Source organism: Lytechinus pictus, chromosome 8 (assembly GCF_037042905.1).
Source record: "Lytechinus pictus isolate F3 Inbred chromosome 8, Lp3.0, whole genome shotgun sequence".
Taxonomy (NCBI): domain Eukaryota; kingdom Metazoa; phylum Echinodermata; class Echinoidea; order Temnopleuroida; family Toxopneustidae; genus Lytechinus; species Lytechinus pictus.
The window spans coordinates 29855144-29883051 of NC_087252.1; the positions used below are offsets into that span (position 1 = coordinate 29855144).

The 27908-nt window shown below is 36.5% G+C and overlaps 2 protein-coding genes across 3 annotated transcripts; both read left to right on the forward strand.

Annotated features, from left to right (window-relative positions):
* The first annotated feature begins 1011 nt into the window (after positions 1 to 1011).
* LOC135154914 (uncharacterized) lies at positions 1012 to 12946 on the forward strand. 2 transcript variants are annotated; one of them, XM_064103154.1, is made up of 6 exons: positions 1012 to 1096; positions 3375 to 3676; positions 5720 to 5786; positions 6899 to 7188; positions 9155 to 9208; positions 9515 to 12946. In XM_064103154.1, exons 2-6 carry the CDS (start codon positions 3394 to 3396, stop codon positions 9553 to 9555), a joined length of 735 nt encoding a protein of 244 aa, XP_063959224.1. In that variant the 5' UTR covers positions 1012 to 1096; positions 3375 to 3393; the 3' UTR covers positions 9556 to 12946. The 2 variants fall into 2 exon arrangements, with proteins under 2 accessions (XP_063959224.1, XP_063959225.1); XM_064103155.1 differs by lacking the exon at positions 9155 to 9208.
* A 2038-nt stretch (positions 12947 to 14984) lies between these two features.
* Positions 14985 to 16565, forward strand: LOC135155265 (uncharacterized). The gene has a single exon (XM_064104195.1). It carries the CDS (start codon positions 14985 to 14987, stop codon positions 16563 to 16565), a length of 1581 nt encoding a protein of 526 aa, XP_063960265.1.
* Positions 16566 to 27908: the final 11343 nt, after the last annotated feature.

Below are 27908 nucleotides of genomic sequence, written 5' to 3' on the forward strand. Positions count from 1 at the left end.
ATGATGGTGGTGGTGATGATGATGATGATGATGGTGAATATGACGGTGATGATGATGGTGGTGATAGGGTGATGATAATATGGTAGTGATGATGATGATGATGGTGAATATGACGGTGACGATGATGGTGGTGATATGGTGATGATGGTGATGGTGAGAATAAAAATGATGAGGCTCATTACTGGAGATATGGGAACCTTACCCAACAGCCAATCAAAAACCTTTTATAATAGAGGTTGAAATCGATGGCATACTACAGTGGCGTAATGAACCAAAAATATATTCTTGATACAAAAATATCAAGATGTCTACAATCTTCAAAATATCAAATTTCATCGTTTAAGGGGAATGAAATCTTTGAAATAAGTAGGCTTGGGTCGAAACAGAAAGATCAAAGAAACAGATTAACGAAAGTTTGAGAAAAATCGGACAAACAATGAGAAAGTTATGAGCATTAATGTCAAATTTGACTATTGCAATCACTACTGCGTTGGAGATCCTCCCATTGTCAATGCAACAAGGATGTGTGACGTCACATGTGAACAACTTTCCCTTTGGTTGACTATAAAATACCCCCAAAATGTATCTTTTTGCTTTTTCTTATGGTGATACAAACTCTTTATCAATGATGCCTTCTTTAAAAATCGGTATTACAAGCCCTCCTATAGAAAGAATACGTGATCTACTGATAGATGTGATAAAAGAGGTAGTTTAAGTGAAATATATACTTAAGTCATGGGGAGAGGTGTTCACAAGTGACATCACACATCTTTGTCACATTGTCAATGTGAGGATCTCCATAGCATTAGTGATCGCAATATTCAAATGCTCATAACTTTCTCATTATTTGCCCGATTTTTCTCAAACTGTTGTTGCTCTGTTTCTTTGATTTTTCTGTTTCCACACAAGCTATCTTGTTCTAAAGGTTTCATTCTCCTTTAAGTGGTACTGAATATAAAGCACGCCATCATGGGCTTATCGTTCTTCTACGTAGGAATGATTTCAAATAAGACTAGTGTACGTTCTAAATCTATATTTGATAAACAGCGTATTTTTGTGACCGCGTTGTAATTCAAACTTAGGATAATATGTCACGGTAAGTACAGAATGTTTTATCACGTCCTGTATTTTGAAACACCTAACTTTGATCACGTAATTTCAAATTGCTAGAACGCCCGCTGACTAGAGACAAGTCGAAGCGTTAACGTTATGGGTGACAGTTGCATTTATTTTGAATCATTGATAAGCCAAATGAGTAATGAGCTGTGTATGCTTATATGAAGTCATCCGGAAGAAGAAGAAGAAGAATAAGAAGAGGAGGAAGAGTAGGTGAAGGAATAAGAAGACGGAGAATTAGAAGGATATTGCTATTTCAAGTAGTAGTAGTAGTAGTAGTAGTAGTAGTGGTGGTAGTAGTAGTAGTCGTAGTAGTAGAAGTAATAGTAGTAGTAGTAGCAGTAGTAGTAGTAGTAGTAGTAGTAGTAGTAGCAGTAGCAGCAGCAGCAGCAGTAGTAGTAGTAGTAGTAACAGCAGCAGCAGCAGTAGTAGTAGTAGTAGTAGGAGTAGTAGTAGGGGAGACCGGGGACAAGTGTAACATAATTTTTCAAAATAAAAATTAATATTCGTATCTTAGCATTTGAATAGGTTTGTGTTCAGTTAAATAATTAAGAAGCCATTGCCATTTCAAAATAAGAGCTCAGGTATTGCCCCACTACACGGGTAATTGCAACATATACATATTTAGGGCGATTGTAAAACATGAAGTTGTAACCCTTTTTTCCCCAAAACGGGTTAGATGATCATCGATTTATACTATTTAAAATCATTAGCCCCATATATAATCAAACATAACAATGTTCGACTCATGTACATTATATCTCCCACTTGCTATATGGGGAACGTTTAGACCGGGCCTTTTCAGGTTGTTGTGGCTTTACACTGTAACTGTAGAACAATATACATTAATTCATATTCGGGTTCTGTATCTACACTGTACTTTAAATAATTATATACTTAACCATGCTGCATGTCTGTAAATATACGACTATGGTAAAACTCTACTAATTATGCCATTTAACTTAATGCATTTTTTCCAAATAAAGTGATAGTACATCTCAATGAGGAAGAAAATGACAGCTTTGTCAAAAAAAAAAAAAAAAAAATAGGCCTACGCTATTTTTCAGACAATTTCTTTGGTAACAAAGTGTATCCAATCCCGGATTACTGTTTTATTCAGAGAGTATTTGTACGTAAGACATGCTCCCTCTTTTAGTCTACCAATGATCCATCTCCCTTTAATTTACCCACTTTGCATATATGCCAGGTAATGAAAATATATATCTTAATGCCTAATATATGGTTATTAGGCATGCCTGTATATACACTGAATGTTTACTATGTAGGCCTACAAATTCATTTTACTCAGCCTTGGGCTACAAATTGGTTTTTATTATAATAAATACAATTCATCTATCGGACAGTTAGGTTCAAAATTATTTATTTCTCATGCATGTCTGAGCTTATTGAAAAGGTAGTTTTGTTCCCCGTAGGTAAGGCATTGTTATTGACAAAACGTCATACTTGAGCTTAATATAGATCATGCCACTATGTGCTGTGTGATTTTTTTCCAATTCTATTCACATTTGTAATTTTGACATTAGCAGAACGTATAAAAAAGGTACATTTCCACCAGGTGCTTAAACATTTTTTTTCTAGTAGACTGATATAGTTTATGAAAAAAAACCCACTGAAGGTTCTGATCACAGTGAAACAAATGATAAGCAATTTTTATTGGACAAATTATGCATTGTACCAAAACAAATTTGACACATTTGTCCAAAGTTATGTAGATCTTTTTAATCTTATAAAAGCTAGTTTTTTCTTGTAAGCATTATTTTCGCTTACACTCAAACAGCACATGGAACGATGAGATGCACATGCTCTGAACATACCCTACCCTGTAGCTTCTTGCTATATAGGAATGTGAGCCTCTATTACATTTGCCCCGTGTTACATTGTCCCAGGTCTCCCCTAGTAGTTATAGTTGTAATGGTAGAAGAACAAGAATGTCATCTGCACGTCAACTGGAAGGACGATAACGAAAGTATAATGTTGGGCCCTCGAACTACTAGAAAGCAGAACTAGTACTCCAGAATTGGTTCACCAACAGAGCCTTGTGGTACTCCACATTGAAGCAGCCTTCACGAAATGGTTTACAGAAGTATTTATGACTACTAAATTGCGGTCCACATGTAGAGTGACCGGAGTATAATTGGAATATAAATTTAGTTTTCTCACCCACATTGACACAAAATTATTTTTGTTTCTCTTTTATGAAGCATTCTAATAAAAAGAAAATTATTTTATAAAAACAGGCAAAATTAATCAAGCACCATGACGGAGCACTTAACGGATAAAAAGCTCACCGACCTAGCAGAGGCTGTGGCTGTCGATAAAAATTTACTGAAGCTCGGGTTGAATCTGGGAATCAAGGAGTCCAAGGTTAGGATGTACATCAGTACAAATAAACGAAATGACAGCTTTGAAGGAACCAGCTCCATGCTCTCTGATTGGAAAAGAGATACACCGAAAGCGAAGCAAATACCTGATCTCATCAAGGCTCTGACCGAATCTGGATTTGCGGAATTAGTTGATGAATTCTTCTCAACTGGAGGGGGTAAGATGACTTCAAATGAATCCTTAATTTAAGATAGACCCCTTAACAAATTAAGTTAAATGTTTTTTTAAACGTAAGAGGTTTTTTTTTGTGGAAATGCTCTCATCGAGTGATGATAAAATCTCTTAGGGAGAAGGAAGGGCGACGCTTGTTTTTAAATACCCCTCTTCATCCTAATCCTGATCCTAGCTTCAGTTATTTACGTGCAATAATTTATGAAGAATTCGATATAAAAAAAGAAAATTAAACGTATTTAAAAATTACCGAAAAAAGACCAAAAGATCCCCATATATAAAAAGCATACAAAACAGGTTTTATATATTTCTTTAAAATGTATAACTCTACTAGCTTTTCATCACTTTATTTGATAAGCTCTATACTTCATGGGTATCTCGCTACCCCAAATAGGAACAAAAATCTCATAATGCGCGAGACGAGATAATTTTCACTCCGTCGGGTCGTCATCACCACTTCCGGTTCAGAGTCATGCTCGCGCGAGGTTCGCGATACTGAGTTTTCCACCACGCTGAAATCGATGCCAATCGGCGTAATATGTACAGATTATAATACTTTTTATTTAATTTGGTCAGTTTTGATTACATTTCAATTATAAATAAAAAGTATATTTCACGTAAAAATAATTTTTATTCATGTTTTTATTTGGTTATAAAAAAATAAAACAAAAAATGAATATCTTTAAATTTTGCATTTAGCGACCGGCCTGACATCACAATCGTATTCGACTAGACGCTAAATATATACACTACAGCATTAATTCCATTAAATTTTTCGTCGACCACAAAATGGATTAAAAAATCAGTTTCGGAACTTAAAAAAATCTTAACTGACAGAGGAATACCGTGCAATGGAAAGCGTCGGGCAGAATTAGTGACTTAAGCAGAAAAGGCTGTTAAACTGTATTGTGAAAGAGAGGGTTGTGATCACGAACTTTCCGAGCGAAAGCAACGTTGTGTTGTTGTGGATGACGGCACTGTTGATCTCAATGGCAAAACAGTGCATTGGACTTCCGAACAGGAAGTTGTAATACCGAAAAGCTATCCCATAATGCAATGCGCGTTACAGGGATTTTTCCCGGATCTCGGCGAAATCGCTATTTGGGGTAGCGAGAGATTGCTTGCTTATCGAATCCCTACAAAAATTAAGTCAAATAAAATAAAATCGTCAAATCAATTCTGGGAAGATAACAATATAATATGCAGGAGTTTCTGCATTCTATTCATAAGTAAATAATACATTATCATATTCACATAATAAAAAAGGTATAAATGAATACATTTCAAACGTGACAAACAAAGAAATAAATAATACCACCAAAGACTGATAATTAAATAATACATAATGCGTGTTAAATAGTTGATTAAGATACAGCGACCAGCTATTTTAAGCACAATCTGCTTGAAGCAATATGCATGTCATAAACATATTTCAGTATATATTTCATATCTCAATTGATTTGTGTGTGTGTCCTTTATGATTTAGCATTTTACAAGTGAATAAACAAGACCTTTCGTCTTCCATGAATTCAGAAACAATGACCTTTAGACCCTTTTATGCTCACTAAGTATTTGCAGTGCTGATAGTTTATATAATTATAAGGTATATATTATAGCGTATAGGGTAAACATATTAAAATACAATTACATACACCTCGCATGAAAGTAAATAATAAAAGAAAAAATTGCCGTCAACCCTAATTGTTGGTGTATTTTTTGGTATCTTCCATAAACCGATTAATCAAGTTCTAACTCTTGCTCATGACAGCTATCCTAAAAACGTATATATCCCGACAAAAAAAAACGTTTAATGTTGTAGAGCTCTTGATAAAGCTCTGTACTCAGGAATGGAAACCCGCTATTTCAAAGAATACCCTTCCGATATCGTCATTCCCCTGGCTTTAATCCCATGCCTTGCTGAATTGCCTATCTTTTCATGGAAATTTGCAGCCCTTAATATTACGTTTTGATGAAGAAATCATCATAGTTGTTTTTCCCTTCATACATGCTTTATATCGTTTCTTTGTAGTCGCAACCCATGGGGTAAATGCAGGAAGCCCTTCTACTGCAGCTTCATTTACTGACAATGCACACCTGTAAGTGTCATTCTATTTCCTTAAATATGAAATAATTTTCCCTTTTCATTCATAAATTTTAATAGGTTTCATTTTTTTAAGGCTTGCCCAGTAGAAGTTTTGATAAAGAGATGCTTACTCTGTCATATATAACACGATATAATGAATGCCTGAATTAGGCCTGAACGTGAGCATGATAAATATGGATCAAGTGTGATACATGTACCTTATTTTTAATGCTGACATTTTAAATGCTTGACGAAGCAATCGATAAATATTTTTTTGTCGTGAACGAGTTGCCAACGTTTTATTTTTTGTATCGCCTCCATAAGCAGAGCGAGACCATAAGCGCCGTTTTTCCGACGGCGACGGCGGCGTCGTCAACATTGAAAGGTTAATGTTAAGGTTTCTAAAGGATCATCGTAACTTTGGAAGTTTATGGATCTAGTTCATAAAAAAATGGACTTAAAAGCAATGATGTATAATCAAACATCCTCTTTGGGTTTCACGACCACGGTCAAAGGTCATTTAGGGTGAATGAATATTTTGCGTGAATCAACATTGACATTTTTCAGCATATATATATGTACAGATATACAAATACATGTACATATTACAACCTAATGTGATGACAGTCATCTTTAAATATTGTAAACTTCTATACGCTGAACACATAACACGATCTTGTTCTACAGGCCATGACAAAGACAAAGTTTAATGAACATAAATTAAATTCCCATTTTCTTAGGGGATTCATGTTTAACAATACTATATTCCAGGTTATTATTATAGGCAGTGTAAGTATTGTAGCTTTCAAAAGACGGTGATTTATTTTGGAATTCACAAGGATAATTTCTTTGAAATGTCATCGTAACATTGAAAGTTAATGAATCTAGTTCATAGAAAATGGCATAATTGTATTGGTATACCATTAAATGTTCTGCCTGAGCTTTGGGCCTCATGACAGAGGTCAATTAGGTTATTGAGCTTTGACCATATTTCATTATTTTTTTAATTGCCATCAAACATTAATGAAACTTAGACATACGACTAAGTATCATTGAACATTCTGTGTGAGTTTCAAGGCACATGGCCAAGGTTAAACTTAAGGTAATTTTTTTATTCGTTTATAGAATGGCGCCTGCAGTTGGAATGAAAGATGACGATATTCTGGTCGAAGTTGCCAAAATGACAATGCAAAATGAAGATATAGACGACCTCGGGAGAGCCCTGGGGATTGAGGTGCCTGATATCTACGCTGCTCAGGTGCAAAATCGACATGGTGTAACGTCTGAAGGGTCCCGTGCTTTGATGAGAAAATGGTACAGAGGACAAAGGCAATCGGAGTTGAAGAACAAGTTGGTAGAAGCCCTGACTAAGGCAAAGCGGGAAGATATACTAAAAAAGTGTTTCCCCAATATAGGTTTGTGAAATCCTATGTTTTAATCTTATCTATTGAGCTTAAAGGGATGGTCCGGGCTAAAAATATTTATATCTTAATACATAGAGTAGAATTCACTGAGAAAAATGCCGAAAATTTCATCAAAATCGGATAAAAAATAATAAAGTTATTGAAATTTAAAGTCTAGCAATATTTTGTGAAAACAGTCGTCATGAATATTCATTAGGTGGGTTGATGATTTCACATCTCCATTTTCCGTTTTCTTATGTTATTACATAAAATGATATTTTTTTTCATTATTTCATACTTGTGTGAATAATATGTCTCCCTTATAATGAAATAAGTTGCATTAATAAATATCTGATGCACTAAATCAGTTGTCAATCCAATTTTTCTAGTTCTTGGAGGAAAAAAAATTAATAAACCTAATGTCATATAATAAAAAAAAAACAAGTGGGATGTGCCATCATCAGCCCACCTAATAAATATTCATGACGACTGTTTTCACAAAAAATTGCTAAACGTTACAATTCAATAAATAAAAATGGATGTTTGTTTATTCGCATACATTCGTAATTCCGAAGCTTCGTTATTCCGAAGGTTTGGTTATTCCGAAGGTTCGTTATTCCGAAGGTTCGTAATTCCGAAGGTTCGTTAGTCCAAAAACGAAATGAGGTTCGTAATTCCGAATGTTCGTTAGTCCGAAAACGAAGTAAGGTTCGTTAATCCGAAAAAGAAATGAGGTTCGTAATTCCGACGGTTCGTTAGTCCGAAAACTAAATGATTAACTAACCTTATTTCGTTTTCGGATTAACGAACCTTCGGAACAACGAACCTTATTTCGTTTTCGGATTAACGAACCTTATTTCGTTTTCGGATTAACGAACCTTCGGAACATCGAACCTTATTTCGTTTTCGGATTATCGAACCTTCGGAATAACGAACCTTCGTAATAACGCCACAAATGTTCGGATTAACGAACCCTTTTACGTTTTCGGATTAACGAACATCGAGGTATAGGCAATTTGCGTGTTTCGGAAATACGAACCTTCGGAATAAAGAACCTTCGGAATTACGAACCTTCGGAATTACGAAGTGTAACCTGTTTATTCACGGTTCGATACATATGTTGTACATTTAACATTGTCCTGCCGGGGCAGGAATCTAGACATTTTTTCCCTCTTTTCCCCCAATATACCTGGAACTCGATTTATGCTCAAGTTAAAACTGTTTGTGTTTTGTGTTTTGTGTTTTTTTTCTTTTAACAATTTATACGAAATTTTCAACTGGAGGCTGCACCACGATATACAAGCTCCACTTTTTAGCAGCCTTCTTCACTCCCTACCTGCTTTTATGTTTATCTTGATTGTCATCTACATATGAAGAGTTTCATTCCAAAAGGAGCTAAATGAACTGTTAGCGTTTTTCTGTTAATCATTTTTTTATTGACCACATTGACTTATCCATCGGTACAATCAGATAATTCGTGTTTTTAAATTCGAAACGGAAAAGGGAAACGAGAAAGCGCGCTCAGTTGTGTGTTTCGTGCCGGTTTCGTGAAGGCGAAACAGAACAGGAAACGAGATTTCAATTCAATTTTTTGTTTCTTGAACACAAAACAGAAAAAGAAAACGAGAATTTCGATTTATTTTTTTGTTTCGTGAACGCGAAACAGTGGGAACCGAAAATTTCAATGCAATTTTATATTTTTCAAAGGAAAAACTAAAAATCAAAATATGTAAAAACAGTAAAACAGAAAAATAAACAGTTTTTTCATTTTCCAATTTTTACATATTTCATCATTCAATCAAAATCTTGAAAAATTACCGTTTTCTGTGTTAAATCTCGAAAACAGAATCAATTTTCACTCAATATTCCTTTTTTGTTTTTTCCGTTTCGAAATCAGAAAAAAAACGAAATATCTAACAGTACCTTGATTCAGAAGGCCGAACTTGCAATAGCATTCTCTTTTTTTTTACATCAAAAGATGGTTCAACCCCTCCTGGTAATGTCAAAGGAAATGGAGCAAAGAATGAAAATGGTAATAACGTTATATATATATATATATATATATATTTAAAAGGTTTTAAAGGGTTGTTTGACAAGGAAGAGCATGGTATTGGAGTGTTTCATCAGAGACATTGAGACACGAGAGTTCAATATATTTATATACTCTATATAATAATACAAATTCACACAGGATGAATCTTTAGTTTTGATATGGATGCCATTATGTTTAGTTTGATTATTGTTATTTTTAATATTTTTGGTCTCATTTTAAAGAACAATACTGCTCTTATGGTTCCAAACGATATCTGCGATTGCGTTTCAATGCTCTCTTCTTCAGGTAATCCAGACTCTGCTGAAGAACTGGAAGATATGAAATGACATCTTGGACACGATTGCCAAGACAGTCCGACAAAATACGGAAATCGACACACTCGGAAGAAAGCTTGGATTTAAGTATGAAGATGTTCAAGGATATATAGCAATCAATCACAAAACACATAGCATTACGTGGGATGGAACTTTACAGATGTTACGGGATTGGTTTAAAAACCAAAAAAAATCTGGTCGAGAGAGAGAAGCTTTGAAGACTGCTCTCGAAAAATCAGGTCACATTCGTCTTGCTGATAAGCTCTTTTCATTATAGTAGACTTGTTAAGAGGTTGAACGCTGCATTTTTGAGTACAAGTGTCCCACTTGGCAAAAATGTTCCTTGAGTCAAAAGAAAAAGATTCATCCAAAGAGACACGCTGTCTCTATGCAGATGAGCAAGTAATTTGCATAAATTTGCATATTATGTCGATATAGTGAAAACAAGTATTTAAGAATATATATTTAACCAGAACTGCTCCAAAATTGGACACAAAGACTTAGGGTAAGAATGGGAAGAAAATTGTCATAAAATGATTGGGATATCCTTGTTTACTATTACCTAATTTACATGAATTATGCAAATTATATACATAATTTACGCAAATTAGACAACAATGTGGATGGATAATGTGAATGTTTTCTTTTCCTCCATCCATAGAACGTTAGTACTGATTAAAATGCCTAATTGTTAACACTACTCATGGAATTAGTATAGGTAAACTCATTAATATGTATTTATGGTAATAAGTGGTCATTTGCATAGATGTAGTGAATCCTTTGTGCCCGAATACTTTATATAACCCTTTTTAACACATATATAATTATTTATTAAGTTTATATAATTAAAAATCACACAAAAGCTTAATATAGTATAATTTATGCAAATTATGCACTGAATATCACAAACAAATGAATTTAACGCAAATATTGAAAATTACAAAGATACAGTTTTCTCATGTATAGTTTCTTTTCCTTTCATCATCATTAGATTGTCACGAGTAAGACATGTTTTACTTTTAAAGCGGTTTTTCTAATGTTTAGAGCATTTTGCAGTTTTATGCATAGATTATGGTAATTAGGGATTATTTACATATTTTTTAAAAAGTTCGTTTGTCCAATGTCTTTCCCAGACCCTAAGACACATTTATACCTTTCATTATTTACATACCACATTTATTGACACTTTTATTCAAATCAGATTATCCAGAATCATTTGAAAAAGGGGCACTTTTGATTGAAAATGTGTATAATTTATGCAAATTAGGTAATGAAATGTATGGTTACTGCATTTTTTTTTCATTAGTATTCTTTTGCTACTTCCACAAACGCTTTGCATCAAATTTGACATTTCTATGAAGTAGCTTTACATTTTTACAAGTGTTTTTAGCAAATTACTCATTTTAGAGGCTAATTTACATAATTTATGCTAATTAGGGTTAATTTGCATATATGCAGGGTGTCTCTTTGGATAAACATTTTCCAATGGGTTAAAGGAAAATACATGCCAAGAGGCACATTTGTACTAAAAATGCAGCGTTCACCCCTTTTTTTTGCAGTTAACAAGTCTACTATTATCCAATTAGTAAGAGAGAGATAATAGGAACAAACCTATTCGTTCGGGATTATCTGTAATTTAACATGTATCCCTTACCTTTTTTTAAGATGAGCCCAAAGTTAGGATTAGTATGCTCATAATGTAAAAAAAAAGTTTACCCAAATTAATAATATTAATAATAATAACAATATCACTGCCAAATGCGTTCATACGCTCTTACTGGGATATCATTAACCTGGCTTTATCACCGAAGCCTTTCATTTTTCAAAATAACAAATTTCACAAAATACCTGATATGCGTCCTCCATTCAACATGTAGCTAGCCTTTCTCCAGTACACTCTAAAAACACAGTCAAATTTCTATATCGGTTAGAAAGGGAACATGCTTGTTAGCTTGGTTTTTTTTCCCCATATTGTGCAAAATGCACATTTAAATGATAAATTTTAACGCAACATTACGTTTACAAAATATTTTTCATCTTTTTACCCAACCAACATGCACGTTCCCATTTTACCCAATATTCCAATATTGGGTAAACTTTTTTGGTAACGTTTGCTCATTCATTATTCCATTTCGTGGGTGCTAATGCGTAATACCAAGGTGATTTTTTTCTTTTGATTTTGACACCAATCTTATCAATCTTTATCATGATCAATCAATCACTGATCCATTCGTTATCTTTAATGAATAAACAATACAACGTTGTCACATTTGATTTGTCTAAATTCAACATTTTCTATATAGGTTAGTACCATTATCAACACAAATATATTGATATCTTTATAAAACAATTTGATTTTATACAGACCAATTTAATTGATTGTGTTATTGTACATGCTGCTTTGAAAGGTTCAAAATCGTTTTGCTAGTATAAAGTTTGATGACAATCAGTGGTGTACCTAGGATTTTCGAAAGGGGGGGGGGGGCAAATTCGTCCGCCAAAATATTTGACAAGCGAAAAAAAAGTTTTCAAGTACAAAGGAGGGGCCCCTTGTGGCTCGTCACCAGGGATCAGTTCAGGGGGGGGGGAGGGATACGTCCCTTGCATGAGTTGTGACTCGTCAGGGGGGCAGTCTGCCCCCCCCCCTCTTTGGTACGCTAGTGATGACAATCATTGTTAATGTTAGAGTAATTTTCAAAATTATTCAGAGATGGTGTTTGTGTTTGAGTATTTACAGAGTGTATGATCAATCAGATATGATTATTTACACACACACACACATACACACACACACACACCCTTGTTGTTTGTCCAGAGTCAAACAAAAAACTGTTTTTTAGATTCACCGAATAAGAACAAGGACCTCTTCCTTATTCTTTGTCATGAATGGCATTTGACAATACATTTTCTCTCTCCTTGAAAAAAAAACCCAATCAGTATAATTAGAAAACATTTCGAAACCTATTGATTAAGGGGGAATTCCCTTAAACGGCGCCGAAACGTGGCGGTTGCTCTTGTCAAATAACAAAGGGATGTTTCGAAAACACAAGATCAAAACACGATCTGTGGTAAATGTGTGTATGTGTGTGTATTTGCTTGAGTGGGTGTAGTGTACAAGGGATGGTCTCGGTGTAGTGTTTTTCTAGGTTGTGAGCATATCGTATATGACTGAACGAGTGTTTTTTCTTTTAATTATAACTTCCTCAAATCATTTTGATATAATGGTATTGTAAACGGGAAAAAAATCATGTTCAAGTTTAGTTTTATGTATTCATTATTATAAGTATGAATGATTTATTATTAAGTTCAGAGAGATTTTTAGTGCATGTAGAAGGTATGATTTTGTATTATTCAATTTCTTGATATAAACTTTTAAAGAAATGTGTACAGATTGATTCCAGGTTGATTTTTGGATAATCAAAATGACTGAATGTTATTCGTTATTTTCACATGATGTAGAGGAAGAAAAAAAAAAAAAAAAACGAGAAATAAACACAGGGATTCTGAAATGAAAGTGGTGGGCAAATGTTTTTTTTCTTTTCGCGATTTCTTTCTGATTAAAGCCTAATATTAATTGATAATTTTCTCGGCTCAAAATTTCGCCACCCGCCCAACCCCCTCTATCTCCCACTCACACACCCTCACACAACACACACACACGCACGCACACAAACACACACACACACACAGACACATATATATATATATGTATATATATATATATATATATATATATATATATATATATATATATATATAAAATATATATATATATATATATATATACAGTGCGTCCCAGAAAAACGAAACCGAGATTTACCGATGATTTATCATAACTTAATCACAAATAGAATAGACAAATGACCTACCAATGTAAAGCTTAGAATCTCCTCTTTCATTTGGTATTACTTAGATTATTTCTCCTTCACGCATGAGTGAGCAAAACAATTTGAAGAGGGGATACCAAAAAGTCATTTGGCGGGTTGTATCTGGCTTTCAAAAGGAAAACCACATTTTTCAAAAGTTCAATATTTGCTCTTTAATTTGATACCTCAATTACAGAAAATGGTCAAGAAATAACAAAGTTCTGGTTATTTGAAATAAGGCTTGAATTTCAATAATTTCATAAAATGAAGAGGTTTTACAGGCTAGCGTTCAAACTCACTCGGCACTCCGTTTTGTTGACGATCAGCCATGCATTGAGTCTTTTGTTAACCATGCGATAGCTTCTGTGGGAAACCGGTGAAAAAAGTTCATTTCATGAAATTATTGAAATTCAAGCCTTATTTCAAATAACCATAATTTTGTTATTTCTTGACCATTTTCTGTAATTGAGGTATCAAATTAAAGACCAGATATTGAACTTTTAAGACGTGTGATTTTCTTTTTGAAATTCAGATACCCCCCACCAAATGAGTTTTTGGTATCCTTTCTTCAAATTGTTTTTGCTCACTCCTGCGTGACTAAGGAATAATCTAAGTAATATCAGATGAAAGAGGAGATTCTAAGCTTTACATTGGTAGGTCATTTGTATATTTTATTTGTGATTAAGTTATGATAAATCATCGCTAAATCTCGGTTTCGTTTTTTCTGGGACGCACTGTATATATATATATATATGTTCCGCGCTAACTCAAGCTGCACGATCTTTTCAGGTCGCTCTCAGAATAAGTCTTTAAAGTAAGGTTTTTCACATTTTTGGTCGTATTGACCTTCCTTTGTTGGTTGAAAGTAAAGTTATGTGACAGTCTGAACAACTTGGATCGTTTTTAATTGTGCATAAGTGTGACAATTTGATTAGAGTTACTGAGAAGTTTTCCCACGGATCTTGAGTAGTTATTCATCGAGCATGTGATCTTGTTTATCCCCGGATCTTCCCCGATAGTGTCGTCTTATGTCAAGGACTGAAAATGCTGCTGGGACAATATATCTTGCGATATATCCTAAGAGTTGTTCCCATTGTGATATTTACATGGTCAAGTGCACCTGATGTCGGTCCGACTCCCCACTCCATTGTACTGGACTTCGAGATCGATATCATGAACGGACCAATTCATCACTACACAAATGGGCAGCTTTACCAAATTAAACGTTCTATCAAAGGCACTGATTTGAATCGAATTAACCATTCAACATGGAATTTGCTGAAGGAATTAAACATTCTAAAGCGTAGAGGATGTAGAGGGGGAAGAAATCTACGTTTGAGGACCGGGAGCAGGAACGTTGAGATAGGCGTTTCCCAACGAACATCTAAGAATAATGTCACAAACCGAACATCCGAATCGAGAGAAAGGCAACTCACGAGCATTCCTACAAGTGACACACTTCGTAGAAACCAAGAATCGTCTACAAAGTTCGCGTTATGGAACTCACGCTCTATCAAGTCCCGTGGTACATGTAACGCCATCTGTGATTTTATCATCACCAACAGAGTAGACATTATGGTTCTGACAGAGACATGGTTGACTGGCAATGAGAGGGATAGTCATTCTCTTGCTATTCTCAAGGAGACATTGCCCCATCTTGATTTTCATCATATTCCTCGTTACAGTGGGAGAGGTGGTGGAGTTGGTGTTCTCCTACACAAAGGATATCATGTATCTAGGAATCCTCTTGAGTACTTTAAGTCCTTTGAATACCTTGATTTGAATGTTTCATCGTCAAAATTTTGTTCTTTTCGGCTTATTGCGCTGTACCGACCACCTGCTTCTAAAAAGAACAAGACTCCTCTGGGCACATTCTTCAAGGAGTTCTCGTCTTTACTTGAGATACTTCTCTCATCACCTCAGAGACTTATCATTGCAGGAGACTTTAACATCCACATTGAGAAGTCGAACAGAGCAGAAGTGTTAAATTTCTTGGATATCCTCCGAATGTCTAAGTTAAGGAATCACATCACATGCTCGACTCACATGGCAGGTCATACCTTAGACCTTGTCATTTCAAGAGATGATGATTCTTTGGTGTCCTCGGTTAAATCGACGCAGAGCTTACCATCAGACCATTCTGCCATTATATGCCGTCTGAATACGCTTAAGCCTAACCCAGTCAAGAGACACATCACAGCAAGGAATCTGAAAGACATCGAAATGGACAAGTTCTGTCTTGACATCACTTCCTCCAATTTGTACAGTGATGGTACACCGGTTTCTAACCCGGAACAGCTGATGGAACTATACGATAAAGAGCTTCGGAGAATCCTTGATGACCATGCACCAACAAAGGAAAATGATGTTATATTGAGACCCCATGCACCTTGGTATACAAAGAGCCTCCGCCGGGCGAAGCAGGAACGACGAAGGAAGGAGCGTCGTGCTGATAAAACGAAACTGACTGTTGACAAGGAGAGCTACCTGGATAGTTGTAAGTCATACAACGAGCAACTTCTGCAAGCAAAGTCCAGTTATTTCCTTGAAAAGGTGCGTGCTTCTGACAGTCGTGCTCTTTTTCGTCTGACTAACAGCCTTTCTATACCAACACAGCTGATGGTTCTTCCTGAACATGACTCTGACCTACAACTCGCAACGTCATTTGGTGACTTCTTTGAAACGAAAATCAAGAAGTTGCGCGATGAGTTGAACTGTTGTCCCAACCAAGACATGTCTGTACAAGTTCCTGACACGTGTGATGCCTCTTTAGCAGAATTCGATGATGTCACAGAAGATGAAGTGCTGAAGACAATCAAAGCAGCCTGCAATTCTACCTGCAATCTGGACCCAATTCCAACATCTTTGCTAAAGAAATGCACGCCAACATTGCTTCCTATCCTCACTGATGTCGTCAACAGTAGTCTTCAAGCAGGCGTGGTACCAGAAACAATGAAGCAGGCAATTGTGTCACCAAGGATCAAGAAGGACAACCTTCCTCGAAATGAACTCAAGAGCTACCGACCCATATCGAACTTGAGTTTTGCGGCAAAACTGGTTGAGAGAACAGTTGCTTGTCAGGTCAATGATTATTTGGCAACTAATAATCTTTTGCCAGATGTCCAGTCGGCATATAGGGCCCATCATTCGGTTTAAACAGCTCTAATAAGAGTCCAAAATGACATTCTTCTGGCGCTTGATGGTCACAAGGAAGTTGTGCTGGTCCTCTTAGACTACAGTGCGGCATTCGACACGATCGACCATCGAGTCCTCTTAAGAAGATTGGCTGAACGCTATGGTTTTTGTGACACGGTCCTAAGTTGGTTCCAGTCATACTTGCAAGACAGGTCCCATGTAGTGTCAATAAACGGCTCTTCCTCAGGAGTTTATAGTGATACGTGTGGGGTAGCCCAGGGATCTGTGATTGGCCCACTTACGTTCACACTCTACAGTGCTCCAATATATGATATTGTAAAAGCACATGGATTGGACGCGATGATGTACGCCGATGACACCCAGATATATTTGACTTTTCAACCAATTGACAGGGCTCAGTCGCTATCCAGTATCAGTGAATGTCTTGCAGATATTAAAGCTTGGTCTAGAAAAAACATGCTCTCGATGAATGAATCTAAAACAGACATAGTTCACTTCTCATCACGTTTTCGGCCCTCACCTGAATCAGTGTCTGCTGCTATTGGAAACCAGGTAGTTGAATCATCCTCCCACGCAAGAAACCTTGGATGCATAATGGATCGCCATCTTATGATGAAAGAACATGTTGCAGCAGTCTGTCGCTCTGCCATGATTGCTATTCGAAGAATAGGACAGATCAGACAATACCTTACGACCCAAGCGACGCAGGCCTTGGTCCATGCCTTCATTACCAGCAGGCTTGACAACAATAACAGTCTCCTTTTTGGACTTCCGCAAAATCTCATCTCTCAGCTACAAAGAATACAGAACACTGCTGCTAGAATTGTCAATAAAGTCCCTCGAAAACAGGATATATCCAAATCACTCAAGCAACTGCACTGGCTACCAGTAGAGAAGCGTATTATCTTCAAAATCCTCGTCATAACATTCAAGAGCATCCAAGGAAAGTCCCCCTCATACATCGCGAGCATGATCAACACCTACCAACCCTCCCGATCACTTCGGTCATCCAACAAGAACCTTTTAGTTGTTCCCAGTGCAACCTCCCACACCCATGGCGACAGAGCCTTTTCAGTTGTGGCTCCTACACTCTGGAACTCACTTCCTCTTAGCTTAAGATCCCATTCTTCTCTAAGTTCCTTTAAAGTAGCACTTAAGACATATCTCTTCCGTAAATAGTATGATTTTTACAGTTAATATGCCCGTAGTTAAGCTAGTATTTTAAATATGTAAGGTAGTTACGTTGGATGTTTAGTTATGTAAGGTAGTTAAGTTGATAAGTAAGTTTAGTTTATTAAGTTAAGTAGTTAGGTTTTGTGATGTAAAGCGCTTAGAGAAATTTTGTTAGGCGCTATATAAGTATTGAATTATTATTATTATTATTATATATACAGTCTAGTGTATGTATGTATGTGTGTGGCTTCGTAAGTGGCTTCGAGTGCATGTGTTTATTTCCCCCCATCATTATTTCCTTCATTTTTATAAATATTTTTGTATATTCTTGTTGATATAAAATGAAAATTTGTACATTTTGTTGCATAATGTTGTATTTGAATGAAATCCACAAATAGAAACAGGTAAACAAAATGTACGTGAAAAGTAGGCTGTTTATTAAACATATTAAAGGGGGAATTCCTCTAAACGGTTACAATTACACATTATGTGCCGTTAAAAAAAAGTCGGTTACTACTGCTAGCATCTAATAAAGGGATGTATCGCAAATACAAGGTCAACATCACAAACGATGTGCGATGATTGTTTATGCGCATGGTTGAATATGGGAGGGTCTTTGCGTAGTTTTATTCTTTCAATGCTGAGAATGCACCATCCCTTAACAGACTCTTTTGGACGGGAATTCCCAATGGCTGTGGTAGTTTTTTTATTCTGGCGCCAACATTGTTGTAGTACCAGGATATATTTATGTAAAACGACCCTTATCTAAAATTGTAATGATTCTCTCCCATTCCTTCTCTCTCATCCCCCTCTCTCCGACCCGCCTTTCTCCCCCTCTGTCATTCATTAATCTTCAACCTTCGCTTCATGACCATGATGGCCCTTCACGTGATATCTTTTCAATCATTATTCAACTTGTGTCAATAATATTATTTTCTTCTTCAAATCAATAGGTATCATATTGGTTTTTTTGCGAACCCATTGAACTTTACAACCTACAAGAAATAGATGAGAAAAACACATTTTATTCTGTTGATTTGATATTCGTTAATATAAGAAAGAATAATATTAACGCAGTGGAATACGCACTGCTAGGTTTGCATTTCTGTCAAGGGGACAAATGCCCTACACAATATCGTATTAATCATGACTTGTAGTCACCATAGGCAGATAGGCGATATGAATTTGAATACATTTATCCACATTTCTGCTTCTTCTAAAAACATACTTTTATTGATGAATTGAGTGTTTCAGCTTAACACCGGCAAGTTATAACCCACAGTTTTTGTTTGAGAGAACAAATAACTTTATGTCGATCTTGTGTTATATTTAAAGCCTATTATAATTGCAAATTAGTCATGTTACATGACAACACCCCAGCCATCGTTTTTTTTTACGTTGGCATGCTATCAGTCATTGCAACATTAAACCGTGGAAATCCCCGTCATACGGTGCTATTGTGTATAGTTTTTGGCGCCATTTTGGGTTCTGGTAGCAAGGTGCAGTCTGCAGCTGGCGTATTGTCATGTCTATTAAAAGGAATCTCATGTAAAAAAAATCTCTTTTGTCACTAGCTGGTTTTCCCCATCTATAGTATAAAAATCATTATTAGTTAACATTGTGACAATTAACTTAATAATCGGGAAAATTCTGGGAAAAAAGAATATTGGCCAGTTCAGTCGAAAAAGAAAGTTACAAGGCATATATACTAAATGCATGAATTACCCCCAAAACAACTACACGTCCAAGCCTACTACTACTGCTACTACTACTACTACTACTACTACTACTACTACTGCTACCGCTACTACTGCTACTACTGCTACTACTACTACTACTACTACTACTACTACTGCTACTACTGCTACTACTGCTATTACTGCTACTACTGCTACTACTACTATTACTACTACTACTAGTAGTGGGTGCGTCGTGGTCTAGTGGTTCTGACTCTCGCCTTTGAAACAGAGGGTCGTGTGTTCGAATCGTAGCCATGGCGTATTTTCCTTCAGCAAGAAATTTATCCACACTGTGCTGCACTCGACCCAGGTGAGGTGAATGGGTACCCGGCAGGAGTAGTTCCTTGCATGCACTGAGCGCCGGTGATGGTAGCTCGAGCTAAAGCCGGGGTAATAGTAGCAGCGCTTTGTATCCTCTGGCAAAAAGCGCTTTATAAATCCAGCTATTATTATTATATTATTACTACTACTACTACTATTACTACTACTACTACTACTACTTCTTCTTCTTCTACTACTACTACTACTACTACTACTACTACTTTTTCGATGTTCTTTGTCATGAAGGTCATTTGACAATACATTTTCTCTGTCCTTGAAGCCTCCGTTAATCCCAGAGCTTATACTCCGCAACCAACATAATTTGAAAACATTTCGAAACAGGCTTATTTATCAATGGGGGAATTCCCATATACGGCCCGAATCTATTTTCGCGCCTATCAAAAGGCGACTGCTCCAGGACCAGCCAACAACTAACAAAGGGATGTGTCGAAAAACAAGGTCAATATCGTAAACGATCTATGGTTTATGTGTGTGGATGTGTGTGTGTTGTATTTGTGCTCTTGCGTATTTGTTTGACTGGGTTGAGTGTACAAAAGAGGGTCGGTGTGTCGGATTTTTCTAGGTCGTGAGTACATCGTCTACATAAAAATGAAAGAAAATATGTACACAGGGAAAGCAATACAGATTTTGTTGGACATCTTGGTGGGTCGTTCTTCTGGATAATGAGACTCTATTAATCTTCGTTTCAGTGAGGTGCCGTCTTTCGTTTTAACATAATATGATGTAGCGATGGTGACCTATTTTCATTACAATTTAGCTTTGTATGAGTTTCATTTGGAAAACTAAAGCAAATAATATGATTTCATGAATAAATTAGCAAAGTTAAGTCACACATATATATATATATTTATATATATACACACATGTGAATTTTTTTCAATTTACCTGTGCCGTGGGGTAGATATGTTATGCTCTACCTTCATGCAAATGTTCGTCACGAACGCGCAATCCGCGGCCTAGATCTTAGAGGGGGGGCAAAAAGGCCCCCTGGACTTTAAGCTTTAAAACAGCCAAGGTAGGTTATAGTCGGGTAGATATGATCAAAATTATTGCATGACCGTCAAGTTGGGTATATATGCATTTTTTTTGCTGAAAGTTGTAGTGTAGGGTGTCTACTTCAAGAATCCGACGGGTGCCACTTGGGCACCCTTGGGCATTTTTTAAAAATTGACGTCATAGGCCACGCCCACTTTTTACATACCTCTTAAATATGACTTTCATATTTTACGTAAAAAACCTGTCATGTTTGGTATCAAATTAAAGCTAATGACAAATCAAATGCAAATATATGGATCACTGGGCATTTACATCACACTTATGTCAGTTAAAGGTCGTTTTTTTCATAAAAGGTCAAATTGCATTACAAATGTAAGTAATACATATAAGGCGAAAAATATAATGTTTAAATTCAAATCAGTTACGAATTATGTGCATTTTGTACTGAAAGTTAAGTTGAGGGTGCGCATATTAAGAATCCGATGGATGCGACCTTGGCATCTTGAGGAATTTTTACTTTTCTGACGTTATAAACCACACAATCTTTCTTACATTCCTCTGAATTACTACAACATTATCATGTGTGATATCAAATGAGTACAAATGCAAAATCAAAACCACATATTTGAATCACAAGGCATTTAGAACGCATTCAGGGCAATTAAAGGTCGTTTGCAAAATATAATGCGACTATGTCATGAATGGAATACAAACAAATTGTGTATCATATGTATTTTGGGCTTTAGTGAGGATCTGTATTTTAAGAATCTGACAGGGGCTACTTTGGTAGCCTTGGGGCAACGTCATTTTCTGACGTCATAAACCACACCATCCTTTTCACATTGGACAACCTCTTATTTATGACTTATGTATGATCTAGTGTATGGAATAAACATATCATGTTTGGTATCAAATGAAAGTTTATGGAAAATGGAATGTAAATTTATACAAAAATAAAAACACACTATGTTTAATGTCCTGTTCCATGTACTATCAGTTATCTTCTGAAGATGTCATGGGAGTAGAACAAAAATGCCAGTATTGCATTAGCGTACCTACGGGGTGAGGGGCAGAGGGGGCAGACTGCCCCTCGGACGAGTCATAACCCATGCAAAGGACGTATCCCTGCACCCCCCCCCCTCCCGACGAGTCACAACTGATCCCTGACGAGCCACAAAGCCACAAGTGGCCCGCTTCTTTGAACTTGAAGACCTTTTTCTTTTTCTTTTTTTTTTGGCTTCTCAATTTTTTTCTGGTACGAAATCCTTTATTTGTGGTTGGAAAATCTTAGGTACGCCACTGCAGTGTTGTCAGAGAAAACTTATATAGATTATGCTCTACTCCCATGACATATTTTAAAAGATAACTGATACTACGTGGACCAGGACATTAGACCTACCCGAGTACGTGGAACAGGACATTAGGCCTACCCATATTTGTTCATGACACAGTGGTTGCTCCCCTTGCAGATGCAGTGTCACCAGTGCAGTTGCTGCCCAGCCGTCGAATCATGTATTTCATAATTCATATTGCAAGTGTGAAACGAACATGACGAAGTATACAGTTAAGTCAGAGACATGCAGTCGAGATTGTTGAGGAATTTACACAAGTACTGATAAACTCCCGCCTTTATTAGACCTTTCATGAGCTAGAATGACCTAAAGGTGACCTTGGCATGTGATTTATTATTATTATTATTTTTTTTTTTTTAATAAATGTACACTCCATTTTCCATAAGCGATACCCAGCATGATATGTTTATTCCGTACACTAGAAAAGAGATACAGTCCGGGTTATAATTGAGCAAGGTTTCACTTGGAGAAGGAGAAATTTTCATATAGTGCCTCCAGACCAGTTTTTTACGCTGAATATGAATATATGAGGTAAACAGGGTGTATCCTGAACATTAACCCGTGAGGGCGCTTTTTTCGAAATGGCCGCCGAATTTTCATAACATTTGAATATTCGTACATAGATTTTGACATAAGCATCGAATTGCCATGAAATTAGTGTCATATGAAAGCCAAATAAATTCCCTACAATTTGGTACTATTTATGGGGGATAAGTAGGTCATTTGGCCGAGATCTTAAGTAGAAAACTGCATTTTTTGTATTTTTTCCCAAAAATTTAAAATTTTGCAAATACATGTTTTTTACATAATTCTAAGAAAAATGAATCATTGACCTTGAAATGTTACTGAAAACCTTATTGATATACTATCATCACGTTGATGAAATTCCAACTCTGTATCATTCTTCTAAGCAAATTTGTAAGGTATAAAACTTGAATTCTTCAATATCAGAAAGGTTGCTTTTATATGCATTTCCATAGACTAATACGTATAACATGTATAATACATGTATGTATAATGTATAGTTAAATAGCTCAAACTTAAATGCAATTATCTCCGCTAGTTAATCACTTGCAGGGTTAAGAGTAAGCTTTTCTCTATCAGCTATATAAAACAAAATGTTGGCACATCGAAGCCTAACATTCTCAGGGGGTGGGGGTGACGAATTCCCCCCCCCACCCCGTGGCTATATTATGTTGTATATTGCCTATTTATTGGAAAAGCACTATTTTCTGAAGCACCCAATTAGGCAAAATGCAATTCTGTTATACAGTACAGTCACTTTAATCACTTTAAAACCACTTGGAGAGGAAAAGAGTAAGTTTTGTTCTACCAGCTACATCGAAAGAAGTAGCACATCGAAGCCCACCCCTCTCGGGAGGGGGGGGGGGCTGTGGAGGTCACCCCCCCCCCTTTTGCTTATTGCTAATCCATTTGGAAATTCACCATTTTGGACCCAACATTGAGGCAAAAAAGCGTTTGTGCTTTATAGTACACCCCATTTTATTGATTTGAAAGAGTAGAGTTCGCTCTACCAGCTACATAAATAAGCGCACTCACATCAAACCCTAGCCCTCTCAGGTGCTGTCGAAGTCACCCCCCTCTCTATACCATATATATTGCCTATTTTCAAATCACCCATTGAGGCAAAAGGACATTTCTACTATATAGTACAGCCAATTGTATTTTCTTGCATTGATTTGGATAGAAAAGAGTAGACTTTGCTCTATCAGCTATATATAAACAAGAGCTGGCAAATAAAAGCCTACCCCCTCCGGGATGCAATTGAAATCACCCATTCCCTTTTGCATTATTGCATATTTATTGAAAAATACACCATTTTGAATCCCCCATTTAGGCAAAAAGGCACTTCTGACATATAGTTCTTCCACGTTTACTGCCTTAAAACCACTTAGGGAGGAAAGAACAGGTTTTGCTTTATCAGCCACCTATAAAGAAATGCTGGCAAATAAAAGCCTACCCCCTCCGGGAGGCTGTTGAAATAACCCCACCCCTTTTGCATTATCGCCTATTTATTGGAAAATTCACCATTTGGAGCCCCCATTCATGCAAAAAGGCGTTCTGATATATATTTCTACCACTTTTACTGCCTTGAAACCACTTAGGGAGGAAAGAATATGTTTTGCTTTATCAGCCACATATAAAGAAGTGCTGGCAAATAAAAGCCTACCCCCTCCGAGAGGCTGTCGAAATTACCCCATCCCTTTTGAATTATTGCCTATTTATCGAAAAAAAAAATCCACCGTTTTGAAGCCACCATTGAGGCAAAAAGTCATTTCTGATTACAACTCCGCCTTTTTTAACACCTTGAAACCACTTGGAGAGGAAACAATCATGGCAATAGGCTTTGCTCTATCAGCTACATATAAAGATTACCCCCCCCCCCTCTTGAAATTCACAATTTTGGAGCCCCCATTGAGGCAAAGGCATTTCTGATATATAGATTAAAGGCCTTGCTTTAACAGCTACATATAAAGACATGCTCGAAAATAAAAGCATATCCCCATCAGAGGACTGTTGAAATCCCCCCACCCCCTTTTCATTATTGCTTATTGGAAATTCACCATTTTGGTGCCCCCATTGGCGGTTCTGAGGTATAGTTCTGCCATTATTACCGCCTTGAAACTACTTGGAGAGGAAATATTAGGCTTTCCTCTATCAGCTATATATAAAGAAGTGGCTCTACTATATACCAGAAACACCTTTCTGCCTCAATGGGGGCTTCAAAATGGCGATTTTTCCAATGAATTGGCAAAAATCGTAAAAAAGGTGGGGTAACAGCTATAGTCCCCTGAAGTGGGTCAGGCGTCGATATGGCAGCAATTCGACATATATAGCTGATAGAGGGGAACCTACTCCTTGCTCTTTAAATGGTTTCAAGAAAATGAAATCGGGATTTTTATACAGCAGAAGTGCATATTGCCTCAATGGGGGCTCAAAATTGTGAATTTTCAAATAATTAGGCAATAATGCAAAGGGGAGGGGGGAATGGTTTGACAGCCGCCCAGATGGGTAAGCTTCAATGTGCCAACACTTCTATCTAGGTAGCTGATAGAGCAAAGGATACTCTGTCCTCCTCAATTGGTTTCAAGGCAGTAAAAGTGGCAGACCTATATATCAGAGATGTGTTTTCTTCCTCAATGGGGGCTCAAAAATTGTGAATTTTCCAATAAATAGGCAATAATGCAAATGATACAGGGGGTGATTTCGACAGCCCCCAGAAGGGGGTAGGCTTTTATTACCAGCACATCTCTATAGCTGATAGAGCAAAGCCTTTTCTTTCCTCTCTAAGCGGTTTTAAGGCAATAAAAGTGGCAGAACTATATATCAGAGACGCCTTTTTGCTTCAATGGGGGCTGCAAAATAGTGAATTTTCAGCAAGTAGCCAAATACCAAAAATTGGTGGGGAATTTTTTACAGCCTGAAGGAGATAGGCTTCGATTTGCCAACATTTTTTTTTATATGGAGCTAATACACCAAAGCCTACTCTTTCCTCTCCAAGTCATTGCAAATAAATAGAATTTGCTGTACTCTATAGTAGAAACGCCCTTTTGCCTTAATGGGTGATCCAAAATTGTGAATGTCCAATAGATAGTCAAATACCAAAAATTGGTAAAGTAAATTCTACAGCCCCTGAACATTAGGCTTCGATAAGCTTCGATTTGCCAACACTTCTTTATAGCTGATAGAGCAAAGCCTACTCTTTCTTCTCCAAGTCATTGCAAGAAAATAATATTGGCTGTACTATATTAGAAACAGCTTTTGCCTCACTGGGTGATCCAAAATGGTGAAATATCCAATAAAATAGGGAATATACATGATATAGAGGGGGGTTGACTTAGACAGTCCATGAGAGGGCTAGGGTTCGACGTGCCAGCGCTTATTTATATGTAGCTGGTAAACTATACTCTATTCTACTATTTCCTCTCTAAGCGGTTTCAAATCAATAAAATGGGGTGTACAACAAAGCACAAACGCTTTTTGACCTCAATGTTGGATCAAAAATTGTGAATTTTCAAATAAATTGGCAATATCAAGCAAAAGCCTCCCCCCTCCCCCGAGAGGGGTAGACCTTCGATGTGCCACTTCTTTAGATTTAGCTGGTAGAACAAAGCCTACTTTTTCCTCTCCAAGTGGTTTCAAAGCAATCAAAGTGGCTGTACTGTATAGCAGAAATGCCTGTTTTTGCCTCCATGGGTGCTCCAAAAATCGGTTATATTTCTAACAAATAGGCAATATACAACAGCATGATATAGCAAAGGGCGGGGGTGACTTCGACACCCCACCCCCATGAGAGGGCCAGGCCTTGATGTGCCAACATTTTTTATGTAGCTGATAAATAAAAGCCTACTCTTAACTCTCCAAGTGGTTAAAAAGCTGAGATAATTGCATTTGATTTTTAACTACCGGTAAACATTATAACATAAATGCATTATACATGTTATATGTATAAAGTCTATGGAAATGCATACAAAAGCAACATTTCTGATATTGAAGAATTCAAGTTTGATACATCATAAATTTGCTTAGAAGGATGATACAGAGTTGGAATTTCATCGACGTGATGATAGGATATCAATAAGGTTTTCAAGAACATTTCAAGGTAATTGATTTATTTTTCTTAGAATTATGTAAAATCATGTATTTGCTAAATTTTAAATTTTTGAGAAAAAAATACAAAAAATGCAGTTTTCTGCTTAAAATCTCGGCCAAATGACCTACTTATCCCCTATAAATAGTACCAAATTGTAGGGAATATCTTTGGCTTTCATATGACACTAATTTCATGGCAATTGGATGCTTTTGTCAAAATCTATGTATGAATATTCAAATTTTATGAAAATTCGGCGGCCATTTTGAAAAAAGCGCCCTCACGGGTTAATGTTCAGGATACAGCCTGTTTACTTCATATTATTCATATTAAAAAAAAAAACTGGTCTAGATGCTCTAGAGGCTCTACCGGTACCCGGTAGGATGTGAAAGTCATTGTAGCTTGTCCAGTACTATGTGCGCCTCACAGGCGACTGACTGGAATACTCCCCAGGGAGTGGAGGATGTGCACACGTTGTGTGCGGGAATGACTAATTGAGTCCGATGACCGGGGTAATATTATATCTGTAAAGCGCTTAGACACGTCGTTCTGATGGATTAAGCGCTATATAAAAGCGGATTATTATTATTATTATTATGAAAATTTCTCCTTCTCCAAGTGGCACCCGGACTATACAGTGCGTCCCAGAAAAAACGAAACCGAGATTTAGCGATTAATTATCATAACTTAATCATAAATAAAAAAGACAAATGACCTACCAATGTAAAGCTTAAAATCTCCTCTTTCATCTGGTATTACGTAAATTATTCCTCATTCACGCATGATTGAGCAAAAACAATTCGAAGAAAGGATGCCAAAAACTCATTTGGCGGGGGGTATCTGAATTTTAAAAAGAAAATCACATGATTAAAAAGTTCAATATGTTCTCTTTTCTTTGATACCTAAATCACAGCAAATGGTCAAGTAGTAAACAAGTTATGATCCCTCGAAACAATGTATTTCCATAATTTCGTTAGATAAACGTCTTTTCACCGGTTTCCCACAGAAGCTATCGCACGGTAACAAAAGACTTAATGCATGGCTGATCGTCAACAAAACGGAGTGTCGAGTGAGTTTGAACGCTGGCCTGTAAAACCTCTTCATTTTATGAAATTATTGAAATTCAAGC